The sequence below is a fragment of the Chinchilla lanigera genome, unplaced genomic scaffold (assembly GCF_000276665.1).
Source record: "Chinchilla lanigera isolate Chin_1 unplaced genomic scaffold, ChiLan1.0 scaffold00002, whole genome shotgun sequence".
Taxonomy (NCBI): domain Eukaryota; kingdom Metazoa; phylum Chordata; class Mammalia; order Rodentia; family Chinchillidae; genus Chinchilla; species Chinchilla lanigera.
In genome coordinates, this window is record NW_004955403.1 from 46,698,044 (window position 1) to 46,710,798 (window position 12,755).

At 52.2% G+C, this 12,755-nt stretch overlaps 1 protein-coding gene across 2 annotated transcripts in view; it reads left to right on the plus strand.

Annotated features, from left to right (window-relative positions):
* The window catches only part of Slc25a37 (solute carrier family 25 (mitochondrial iron transporter), member 37), a 41,523-nt gene that overhangs the window by 484 nt on the left and 28,284 nt on the right, over window positions 1–12,755 (plus strand). The window contains exon 1 of one of the 2 annotated variants that reach the window (XM_013514005.1): window positions 1,306–1,381. The exons of the other annotated variant lie outside the window; for it this stretch is intronic. Within the exon in view, the coding sequence (XP_013369459.1) occupies window positions 1,337–1,381 (45 nt within the window). The 5' untranslated portion in view covers window positions 1,306–1,336. Of the gene's footprint in view, window positions 1–1,305; window positions 1,382–12,755 lie in introns of those variants that run through there. 2 annotated transcript variants of the gene reach the window in all.

Below are 12,755 nucleotides of genomic sequence, written 5' to 3' on the forward strand. Positions count from 1 at the left end.
ACCGCTGCTCCGGCACAGTGCTCGGCCCCCGCAGCTGGCCGCGCTGCTGCCGGGAGGACCAGGGGCCAGGCTCCGGGGTATGGGGGAGCTCCGCGCGGGGCGGCGCCGCAGCTTTGCGGGGTCTCCACACACGCTGTGCGCGGCGGCCGGGGCTGCACACACGTGCGCAGTTTCCGAGCTGGCTAGGGGTGGGGAAGCGCTAACCACGCTGGCCCGCCGGGGAAACGTGGCCCCAGCCTGGCCGCGCGCCCCCTGGGACCAGCGTGTGCCTGCTGCGCCCCGTTGGGGCTTTTTTTGGGGTGCTGTGTATTCCCCTGCCCCTCTTTTCCGGAGTCCCTGCAGGTAAGCACCTGCCAGGCAGGGAGACCTGCAGTGACGTTTGCTTTCCTTTTGCTTGCTGGGAGGTGGGCGGGGGAGAGCTTGTTCTCTCTGAACTCACCTTGGGTTGTGTAATGGGCACTCATTTTGGCCTGGTCCGTATAGTTTCACTCATATAGTTCCGCTTGCATTTCTCTAAGGCTCACCTTCAGCAGGTGGGATTTCCTTGTTAGAGAGAGCTGTCTGTCTAGGACGGTGAATGGCAGGGGACTGAGAGGTGCAGGAAGTAATATGAATACTGATTATTAAACACTGCAGCATCTGAACAGAACTCATCTCGTGCATAGCGCAGTCCTGGGAGTTAACAGAGGAAGAGAGGGAGGCACAGAGAGGTGAATTGATTGGCTCGCCCTGACTCAGAGCCACCCGAATTCTTTTGGCTGTAGTGACAGTGTGCTTTGGGGGAAACTTGGAGGCCTCTCTAGGTGGCAGGGCCACCCTATCTTGCGGGGCAGGGCCCACAGAGCTCCTCCACCAGCAGCTACATGTATCTTATCGCTGACTCCAGCCCCCAGAAGCAGGTGTGAAGACCAAAATGTTTAACTCTGGGGGTTTTATCAGAGCTGGCAGTCAGTGGTTGGACAGGCCATGTCCCATGCCAATAGGCACCGGCACTGTCACTGGTAGTAAAGCAAGGCCTGTCTGCCAGCACACTGCTGGGCCTGAGTCATCGCCCCTTCTGGCCCTCCAGTGTCCCGGAGGGGAATTAGAGGAATGATCCTTGGCCTGCCACTGTTACCAAGGAGCGAGGGAGACCTTGTTCCCTAGGTCTTCAGAGCTCCTGCAGGAAAGACCTGACAGATACTGGGTGGCATTGGTATAGGAAAGACGCTCTCGAATGTAATAACATTGCCTGTATTTGAAGTTGTTGTCTCATGTGCCCTGGTCAGAGTCTGGGGAAAGTTAAGAGCCCAGGGGTGTAATCTGAGCAGCCTTCAGTCCCACTGGTATCCAGGAGATGCAGTCCATCAGAGGAATCCACCACCTCTTAGGCGTCTTTGCGGTGAGTCAACGCAGACCCTTGTTTTAGCTTATTTTTAGGGTTAGGAATAATTAGTCAGCCTTTTGAGCTCCCTTTGACACTCAAGGCTTTTGTCGTACGTTAAACTCTCACGTGTTGTCTGTGTTTAGTTCTCCTGGCTCCTCCTGCCACCTAGACGTTGGTATGTTTGGTTTCAGACCTCACCTGTGTACTTAGTATCGCCTTCTGAAACAGTTTCCACCCGTGGGTGCGTTAGCGTGGTGTGTGAGCTAGGAGGAGCGGATCATGTACCTCACGGGGCTGTCAATAAAATGAGAACTCGGGTTAGCTAGCCAGTAAGTTCTAGTTCTGGGACTTTTGATTCTGACTCCGTAATGCCCCTTAGGGGTTCTGTTATTCTTAAGTGTGCAGGGTTGGTAGTAAAGCACCTTTGTTTTCTCCTGCAGTTTTCTTGGAAGGGGTAGCAAGGATTTCTCTTTGCAGTTTTCAGCAGAGACAAAAGGTACAGAGAATATCTTTTGGGATTTACTTGTTAGAGAGGTGTCAGACATCCAGGATGGTAAATAGCAGGGGTTTGAGAGGTGCAGGAAGTAATCTGAGTACTGATTGTTACACACGGCACCATCATGGACATAATTCATCTTGTGCGTAGAGCAGTCCTGGAGGTAAGTGGCACTGGTAAAGGTTGCATTTTGACCCCAAGGAGGCAGCAGCTGAGTGCTGAGATCTTCTCAGACCAATCATGAGGTAACAGGGACACAGCCATGCCTCAGTGATGGAAATGCTTTACTCCGGGAGACCACAGCTGTGCTCCTCTTAAATATTTTGGATGAGGAAAATGATGAGTAATTGAGTCAGGAGACCTGGATTGGATTGCCAGACCTAATTTGCTGCATGCCTTGGGTACTATTCTGTGCTTTAAGTTTTTTTGTTTGTGTTTCATTTTTTCAGTGGTTACTTAATATCCTGTGTGGCTCAGGCCGCCCTTGAGCTCACCATATAGCCCAGGCTGGTGTCTTAACTTGTGGCGATCCTCCTGCCTCGGGAGGCTAAGGCACCACACACGTAGCCATACACCTAGCCACACCTGTGTGCCACCATGCCTAGCCACACGTGTCCCGTGGTTTTAAAGTCACTGGTCAGTGGGTACCGTGTACCAGTTCGGGATTTCTTCACAGCCACCTTTAACCCATCCCCCTTGCTTTGCACATAGAACATCTGCTGTCCTTTTATGCTACTTGAAACTTGGAAATAATTATTACAATGGAGGCCAAATCAATGTAAATTGTATCTTGGAAGGAAAAGGAAGTTTGCTTGCGAAGGCATGTATTTCCACTTTGGTCTTGTAATTGTTACATGAGTGCGTGGAGCCAGCCGATTTCTTCCAGTTTGCCTATCCCAGGACGCATGTGCCGTGGAAGCCAGCGCCGGTCCCTTTCAGCCCTGAGTCTGCTGAGCTCCTTGGGTCTGTGGTCCTAAGTGCAGAAAGGCAGGGTTGTTGATGCTTACAGTTAGAATGTTCAGGTTGCTTTTTCATGAGATCCTCTTACTTCCCAATGTCACTTTAATAACCAGTGTTTTTCAAACTGTAGGTGGTGACCCATGCGTGGGCTCAACGTTTTAAAAGAGATTGGCAGGCGTCTAAAATAGGAACCGGCATGGCATGCACTGAGGGGCCACGTGGACTGCTGAAATTCTGTCTGGGTGTGTGTGTTTCCCTGGTGGCGGTGTGAACTGCGCTTCTGGCTGGGGTTGTAGCAATTTTCCTGCTCCTTCCTGTCTTCCTTTCTCTTAATCCCACCCAAGTGGTGGGTGTGAATGCTCATTCGTCTGTAAGGGGCCAGGCCACTGGCACCTTTGGCATCCCCAGGAGTATGGAGAGTGGCAAAGAGATACCCAGCAGTGAGCACAGGGTCTGTCTACCTACAGCAGACATGACCTTCTCCTCCAGCTGGGATGTAGCAGCAGTTCTTCAGGAGCCTGTAACCAGTGTGTGAAAGTGGCAAGTGGCATGGTGGCCCAGACCAGCCTTTGGGGTGGAGGCGAGAACCCCTGGTGGGGTCAGGAGTGCTCAGGGCTGTGGAGAGGCATGCCAGGTGGGTGGAGGAGGAAATTCCAACCAGATTAGGCATACCACTTGCAGACCATGCGGAGTCTGCTGTGGCGAAAGCAGGGGCAAAAGGAAACAGGAAAGATTTGAAGCGGGGGAACTTCCGCTCACCCTTTCACAGCCCTTCTTCTGCCCAGCCAGCTTGTCCGGGAAGCCCTGCCCTTTAGCTCTCCCAGGATGAGTCCTCCTTCCCAGCCTGGGCGCAGAAGGAACACGTGCACTGCCGAGCTCACGGCCCTGGCCTTGGGGGCCGCGGCTGCTGAGCCTCTGAGCTCCTAGTGGGGTGGAGGGGCCTCACGGACATCCACAGCCAGCCCCGCTGAGCGAGGCGGCACTGGGCGAGGCAGGTAGCAGGGCGTCTTTCCACGCTGTGCTTCCCTCCAGCCCCTCCCGCCCTCATGCAGGGGTACTGGGAGGAAGGGTGCCAGCACGTGGACAGCCGCCAGGTCCCCGCCCACCCACCTCAGCTCTGGAAACAAAGTACAGTACAGAGGACACCATTCAGCCAGCCCGAAGAGCGCGTGAAATCCCAAATTGCTTTAGTTCCTGGAACAAAATTACGGCGATTTTTCTCGTTCCCTGCCTCCGCCTCCCTCCCTGTCTCTCTGCCTTCAGATCCTTCTCGTCCCTTTCTTCTGTCCTTCACCGAAAAGTTGGGTTATGGAGTTAAAAAAGAAGTACTTCCGAACCGCAGCCCTAACCTTCATCCTGTGACCCCCAAGGCCGCATACCGAGCCCCTGTGCTGCATCACAGAGCTCAGCCGCCACCCCGTGTCCATTTCCTCCTCCTGGAGATGGGTGAGAGGCGGGCTGGGGTGTGAGGTTGGTGGGGGGCTCCCAGGACTATGGCGAGCCTTTAATTTTAATTAATATTAAATTTACTTGCGAAAGTGATAGTAAGCCCCAGCTTTTGGATATGGAGTGGCACTTGGGATTTCATGTGATTTAATTTAACAGACTGCTTTGCCTAAACCACACAGGCTTGTGTGCGGGGTTGGGGAGGTGTGTCGTACCCGTGGCCATGTCATCAGGGAGGGTTTTGTCCCATCTGCTCTTCGCAGCAGGGAGCCGTCTCTGCACTTGGGACCTTCTGTTCCTTGATTTAGGGTCTTGATCTTTTGGCTTTTGGCACTTGCCTCTCCCTGCTTCTCTGATGCACCAGCTTCTCACCAGGCCTGTGGCCGTCACTCTGGCTGCCCCGTGCTTCCTGGTGCTTTTCCTGTCCTCCGGGTACTCAGCCTTTCCTCCTCAGGGGACAAGCCCTCCAGCACCCAAGTCCTGCCCCCACGCTAGGCTCTCAGAGGTAAGTGACCTGGTCACTTTCTCACTTGAGCCGTAAACCACCCTCAGGCTCCCACTGAGCTACATTTGTCACCCTGAGGTTTCCAATCCCGGTGTGCGACCTACCTGTCAGGGCAGAGGACGCTTGGCTTTAATTTCCATATCTGTGAGGCAGGGATACTAATTTTCTTCTTGCTTTCTTTTTCCTCGCTCCGCTTTCTGTTGCTTCTTCTTTCTCTATTTGTCCTTGGACATTGGAAATCACTTGAACATTTTCCCCTTGTTGCCGGATGCTCCTTCCATCCCGATAGGAGTCCAGCTCCTCTCCTGACTGTACAGTGTGGACCCTTGTCCCCGACTGCCCGGGACTGGGCCCCACTTTGCACCTACCTGTGCCCTTGAGCAAATGTCTTAACTTCCCTGGGCCCAGCTTCTGTATGTGGAAAGAATGCACTACTCCCCTGGTGGCTGGAGGCTATACAGTTGGGACAGGACCTGGAGGGTGAACATTCTCCAGGAGTCTGTTCTCTTCCTCCTCCTCCTCCTCCTGCTCCTGCTCACACACACATCGTGCTTGCAGTCACTACCCCTCATCTTTGAGGCACAGGCTGCTTCTCTACCACAGATCCCTGTGGATCTGAATACCCAGCCCATCCCCCAGAGCTACACTGCCAAACCCCATTAAAAAAATTAAAAAAAAATTTTTTTTGAGACAGGGTCTTGCTAAGTCACTTAAGTGCTGAGGCTGGGGTCCAATTTATGATCCTCCTGTCTCAACCTCTCAAAGTGCTGGGATTATAGGCTTGCACCACCATGCCTGGTTCTCACCCCTGAAATCTTAGATTTAGACTCTTCGTCTGGCCTCCAGGGTCCATTGCTCTTGGCCCTGTGTTTCTGCCTTTGCCCCTTCCAGCACTGGCCTGCCTGAACCTTGGTCTTATATCAGAATGTGGGGTAGCCGAGGCCTTCAGAGCAGTTGCCACACTTGCCTCCGTTAGTGTCCCTGGGACAGCTCTGCTGCCTGTCCTGCCTGGGTCCTGGTCAGCCGTTTCTGTCCTCCTCGATGGCTGCTTCAGGCTGGCTCAGCCACCCACCACATTCAAGCCCAGCATGGGGTCTCCCTCCCTAGTTTGTGAAGAAACCAGGAGCCCAAGCAAACTCTTCCTTCCTGTGGCTGCCCTTTCAGCTCACTGCAAGGAACAGGTGTCCTTTGTCCTCTAAGGTGAATCCGGGGTGGCAGGTGAATGTGTGCGAACCCCACAGGCGCACCTGGATTTGAGTCCTGGCGCTCACCTGGGACACAGGGCTTGACCCTTGTGGGTTCAGGTTCCATCTCTGCAAAGTGAGTATATTAACCGGAGGATCTTCCTGGAGGGCCAGTGAAACCATTAAATGAGGTAGTGCAAAAACGCTTGCGGCACTGCCTGGGACGTAAACTCTTAGTAAACGGTGATGGGGGTAGTCATTGTTCTCACCTTTTTCTAGGGCAATGCACTTCCAGTGTCTCCAGCCTCTCCCTCATTGGCAGCTTTTCAAGAATGTTTCTGTGGCTCCTACCCAGTCTCATCTTAAATAAGTACCCCTCCCAGACCTACCCCCCAGCCCCTCACATCCGCCGAGGGCCACCTTCTTTCCTCCTGTAGGCAGACTCTTGTAGCTCTGTGTTTTACTCCTTAAAATAACCAGTTACCAAAGTACTGTTGGTGCTTGGTCTCTGCGTCCTCCTCTGTCACTCACTGCCCCACATTTTGCACCAGCCCTGTCCTAAAACCCCAAGGATGCTGCTAGTGATCCCCTTGCTCAACTCTCCTGTCCTGTTCCCGGCCCCTTGGGTGAGCCAGAGGGGCCGGGCGCTTCTCCCTGCTGCTCGCCTTCCCTCGGCAGGTCTGGCTCCTCCTCAGTCCCTTGGCCACCTCTGGGTCCTCAGAGTTCCCCCTCCACCCTCTTGTCTTCCCCAGCACACAGCTCACTTCCCACCTGGGTCCCAATAACTCCCAGGTCCCTATCTCGGGTCTCAGGCCCCAAGGGAGCTGGATCTCCAGGTACCTTGCAGACATGGCCCGTCCAGGTTTAGCATCCCAGAGCAGACCTCCTGACCTTCCCCAGGGGCTGCCCTCATGCCTGGCCTCCCCCAGCAGCCTGGGGAAACTACTGTACCCCAGACCCTGCCAGTGTGCATGGAAAACCTGTTTCTCTCTGCTTCTGTGGCACCACTTGGGCTTGTTTGCTTCTCTCTCCCCACTGCCTCAGCTCAGGGAACCAATCTGGTCCTTTTCCTTGGCGTCTGCCCCGACCGCCCCAAGTCAAAGTGAGTCTGCGCTCCCTTTTCCCCGCTGCACTTTCCTGTTGCCTGTTCCTGCTTTTTTGCTACAGCATCTATTCCCTCACACACACTGTCATTTGCTTATTTATTTTTCATTTGTATTTTTAAAATGATGTTTATGGTCCCTCTCCCCTCATTAGAATGCAAGCTCAAAGTGGGCAGGGTTTTTTTTTTTTTTTTTTAACTTTTTTTTTTTTTTTTTTAGTTTTTCTCCGGTACCAGGAACCAAACTCACGACCTTGCGTTTGCCAGGCAGGTGCTTTGCCGCTGAGCTAAATCCCCAGCCCTAACTCTTTCTTTTCTTTCTGTTCTCATTGCCAGAAAGAACATGCTGCACGGAGTCGTTGCGCATTAAGTATTTTAGTGAATGAATTACTGTGGTTCATTTTGCAAATTGTTCCTTGCTGGTCCCGCATACTCTGGCCTCTGAGTGCACCAGCTTCCCGATCTGATTATATCTAGTTAGATGCCATGGCCAGGTTTGCAGGGAGCATCGTTTTCAGTGTGGAAAGCAGTCTGCAGGTGCCAAGCCATGGTGTTTTGCATCCAAGTGGGATCCTACCGTTAGAGCATAGGAGGTAAGGCCGGCCTATCCGCACTGGAAGCCCAGCGCATGCTCCTTGGTGAGTGGGGCGTGCAGGCAGCGGAGAGGCAGTGGGGCTTTCTGCAGGTCACATCTGGTCACCTTCCCCGCTGGTGATCCTGAGACAGCCTGACTGCTCTGCATGGCTGGGACTCTTTCCCCTTCCAGACTTCTGTGGCAAGAGCGTGGTACACAGCAGTACTCGGAATACTGGGCGAATGCATGATGCCACGGCTGTTTTAAAGAAATGCAGAGAAAAAAAACCAAAACCAAACCTATCCCACACACAAAAACAAAATGAAACAACAAGCATGAAAGCCTGCTACTGAAGAGATGCTAGTTTTTATTTCATCTATTTTGCGTTGTTTTTAATCCGTAATGGTCCTAGGCATGAAAGAGGCCACCCTAGCTCTTGTGCCTATCCTTTTTTTTGCAGAAAGACCCAGCAAGCAGCAGCTCTACTCTGATGAGGTGATGCCTTCATATAGCCGCTTGCTCCATTCCACATTTACTGAGCACCCTTCTGGCCAGGCCTTGTGCCGCACACCAGGCTAGGAAAATAAGAGTTCCTGGCCCCCATTCCCAAGGCAGGCATGGTCCCTATAATTAGGCCCTGAGCTTAGACAACAGGGCTGGCTCCCTTTGAAAAGTAGAATTGCCTGTCTTTATAATTACAGCAGTGCCCCCTTCCCTGTGGGGGACATGTATGTTCCAAGACAGTCTGCAGATGCCCAGTAGCCCGGATAGTGGCAAATCCTGTGTACACACTGTTTTTTTCCTACATGAAATATGTGTGATAAAATTTAAATCATAAATTAGGTAATGGCAAGGCAGGTGTGGTGGCATACCTATAATCCCAGCACTCAGGAGACTGAGCCAGGGGGACTGCTGTGAGTTTGAGACCAGCATAGGCTATGTATCGAGCAAACCGAACAAAAACAAACAAACAACTCTCCCACAAAGTAGGCCTGGTAAGAGATGATCATCTCATAATAAAATAGAACAATTGTAAGTAACACTACACTGTAATAAAATTATTTAAAATGTATGAGTTTTTTCTGGAATTTCCCATTTAGTGTTTCTGGTTCCAGTTGACCGCAGGTAACTGAATCTGTGGATGGGGGGACATTGCTGTCCTCTGGGCTAAGGGACAAGGACTGGGCTGTCCAGGCTGTGGTGCGGTCAGGCTGCTGCAGTTGGAAGGTCTAAGCCTGCAGGGCAGCAGCATCCGGGTACTTCTCTGGCCTTCTTGAATGGGTTCCTTCTCTGCAGAGCGATGATCCTGGCTCCTTAGTCATCCTGGAAGCTCACACAGGCTTACAGAGGTGCTTTGAGAGCGTCCTCCACCCTGCTCCTAATTCCAGACAGGTCAGAAGGGCCCTTGTCTGGTCACTGAGGTGTCACGGTTTCACACTGGTGCTTTCTGCAGAGAAAACCAAAAACATGTTGAAATAGGGAGAAATCCCAGCAGCCGCCTCCATGAAGCGAGAGTTGCGTAACAGGTTTAGGAAATGTCTGGCCACGGTGGGTCAAGTGGAGGGACTGAGTTGTGTGTCACTGAGAGGAGAGGACTTCCTTTGGCTTGCTGAGCTCCTGGGTCTGCCGGACACAGCCAACCAGAGACTCCGAAAGCTACGGGGCCCGGGGTCCAGCTGGCTGTGTCCACTGCTGGCCACTGCTGGCGAAAGCTCCTGACCCCACATCTCGTTGTATGACAGCTTCTGTTCCCTGGTGTGACCAAGAAGGGCACTTTTAAAATGCTGCTGTAGGCAGAGGTTTGGAAAAGGTGGGTACAGGTCAGACTTAACTGCGGGTGAGGCTTCTGGAAGGGCTACCAAGCCAGGGGACAGCCCGCCTGCACCCAAGTCCTGGTCCTGCATTGACCACCGTGGAAACCCTGGGTAAGTTCTTTCTCTGGACTGGGTTTCTCCTCTTGAACAGCAAGGCCTGAGATCATGTTTGTGAATAACTTGTATAAACCTCAGCACACTAAATACATTGTATCAGGGGCAGTATGTTTAATAATTGGAGCTGGCCAGGTTCCAGCACAGGCCCTGGAGCCAGACTGTCCTGGTGAAGTGGCGGAAACCTCTTGGTGCCTTAATTTTCTCATCTGTCCAGTGGGAATAGCAGTACCTAACGCAGAGTGTCATTATGAGAACTACAGTAGTACCTCCGTTCATGAACTTAATTCCTTCTATTCTGTGACCAGAACCATGGAAAGAATTAAGTTTATGAACTGAAGTACCATTTAATTGAGATGATTCCCCTGGAGTGTTAAGAATTGTAGCCACACTGGGTGAAGTGGTGCGTACCTGTCATCTCGGCACTATGGGAGGCTGAGGCAAGAGGATCACACGTTCAAGCTCAGTCCATGCAACCTAATGACTTAATGAGACCCTGTGTTTTTGTAAAAAAAACCTGGAGATGTAGTTCAGTGCAAAAGCCCTGTGTTCAATCCCCAGTACTTAAAAAAAGAGCCCAGACCCATGGTAAGCACACAGCTAGTATTAGCTCCTATTGTTATTATTTCTGGAAGTATATTACTGAATGCCCAGATCTGTTTGTCTATTGCTGTTGCAGTTGTATATTTGTAGTAGGTTTTGTAATGTTTTGACTTCTACTCTGTCATTTACTTGATCCTGTTAGTTCCTCTCTGCAGGCTGGAAAAGCCGTGTACTGACTCATTTTCATAGATGAGGAAACTGAGCTTCAGAAAGAAACATGGCCCAACACATGACCTTACTGTGCTACACCAGAGCTGGAGTAGGGGAGCGAGAGAGGGCTTCAACCAGGAACAAGCAGGTGGGGTCCTGGGCTAGGATGCTGGTGTTAGTGACAGGGATGCCTTTAAGCTGGTTCTAGATGAGAGGGAAAGGACTAGATTTCATCCTAGGGCCCAACTTCATTCTTGGAGGAAAGGACCAGAGTCCAGGGAGTGCCAATAGAAAGTTGTGGCACCTTGAAAGTATGGCATGGAACACAGGGCTCTGACATATAGTTAGGAGTTCTTCAGTCAAATCCTCCAGGAAGAAAGGCAAAAGGTTGAACACAAACAGGGGGTTTCTGCTATAGAATATTTTTGGCTGGCTTCTCTCTCTGCAGCAAATTGTGGCTTCTGTGACCCCTTCTCATTTCAGCTGAGTCAAAATCACACTGAATGTAGGGGTTCACATTTGGCAGGTCTGAGAATTCCTGTGTAGATCACAGTATAAAAGCAACCTTTTGGGAAGACTAGTGTGTCATAGTGCTTTGCACCACGAGGGTACAGTTCTTTCATCTGAAACTAGGAAGAGAAATTCTGCCTCCCCCTCTGCCTTTCAGGTCTGCTAACTGCATCTCAGACAAAAAAAGCCAGGTTTTCAGGAAACACTCTGCGCAGGTGTAGGTCACTGTGTTTATTGTCCAAGTTGAACCTTTGAAAGGGATAAGATGACCCATTGGATGGAAAATCCGCTCTCTCTCCGCGGACTACAGGATTTCTTGTGGCCGTGTGTGGCCTTGGGCATCTGACTTCTGTAACACAATGTCTCCCATCTGTTGTGTGGGGACAAGGACAGCTGTCTGCCGCCACCACCGCTTCACTTGGTGACTGAGGAGGAGATGTGATGTCAGAGCATGCTCAGAAGGACCCGCCCCCCCTTGGGGACAGCAGCAGTGTGCCCCAAGCTGTTTTGTGGGGCCTCTGTGGAATTAGCATTTTATATGTTCATTCTTATTTTTTTTGAGAGTCTGAGGAGGGGGCTGCAGGGGAGCAGGGCCGACTGACTGCTGGTCCTGACTTTATATGACATCTGGGTTCTTTCTCACCTTACTCTCGCGTGTATGCTTTCCTTGCTTGCTTGCTTTTCTTTGTAGACGTTGATGCCTTTGTCTTTGTTCCCTCTGGTCCTGATTTTCCCATAGCACCCAGATTGGAGGTTTTGCTGGTGCCTTGCCTTGCCTTCCCCTCCGGGGCTCACATGGGGCAGACATGGAGGCACGTCCAGGGCTTGCCAGGCTTGGCTTATGACTTAGGCTGTGTCTTGGTTGCAGGGCGCCCCCTGCTCTGACTCGGGCAAGCAGATCCTGGGTGTGCCCAGGTTGGCAGAAGCCTGGGTTAAAGATTTAGGGTGGCCAGTAAATGGTCGGCTCCCAAGAGTCAGACCGAGAGGCGGCAGAGTCTTTTGAAAGGAGAGAGGATGCTGCCCGCGAGCGTGCCGGCTGGGTGTGTCTAACCGAGTGGTCCAGGTCACTTTCCTTGGTCACTGTCGCTGGCCCTGTCTGTTGACTGGTAGCTTGGCAGGGTTACCTTGCTGATTCACAGTGATGTTCCTACGTAGGGAGATTCTCGGGGCATTTGTGAAGATTAACTTGGCCCCTGGTCATCACTACTAACTGTTAGTTTAGGGTTGGGGCCGGCAGGTTATGACCTCATGTGCTGGGAGACAGGGGCCTCCCCTCGTGGGAAAGGAGATGTATCAAGGAATGGTTCCTCTAAGGGTGCCGAACCATCCTCTGGGACCTGGACCTGGTGGGGAAAGTTGCGAAGGGCTCCTGGGAAGTGCCATGACATCCCCGTGTCTGCATAGCCCTAGAGGAGACACGTGTTGGAACAAAGCGGTGGAGTCTCTGATGCGGAGGAGGTCACCGTGGGTCATGGCCTGGCCATCTTCAGGATGCTGGTATCCCTGAGGCTCTGCTTTCTGGTTTCTGCTCGGAGCCATGCTGGGAGAGCATTTGTGGTTTGGGGTCTCCAGGCTCCTCCTCCTCCTCCCCCTCCTATTCCCATCGGGGACTGGCTGGTGACTTGCCAGGAAGCCAGCCTCCTCCCGGGTGGGAATTTTCACTGGAGAGCTGAGGAGCAGAGGAGGGTGGGAACAGAAGAAGGAAGGGGGCCAGGCTGTCCTGTGAGAGGCATTTTTGCTCATAATCGTTTCATAATTAATGGGTGGCATGAGCAGCAAATGTCAGCCGGGCCAGCATCCATATAGGCAGCTAAAAATTAAATGTGGTCATGTGGAGGTTTAGGGTTTGCCCGAGTGACCTTTACCGGCCCAGGTCACGCCTGGTAGGATGAAGAGAGAGTCTTGAAAGAGACAGGGCAGGTGACAGCTGT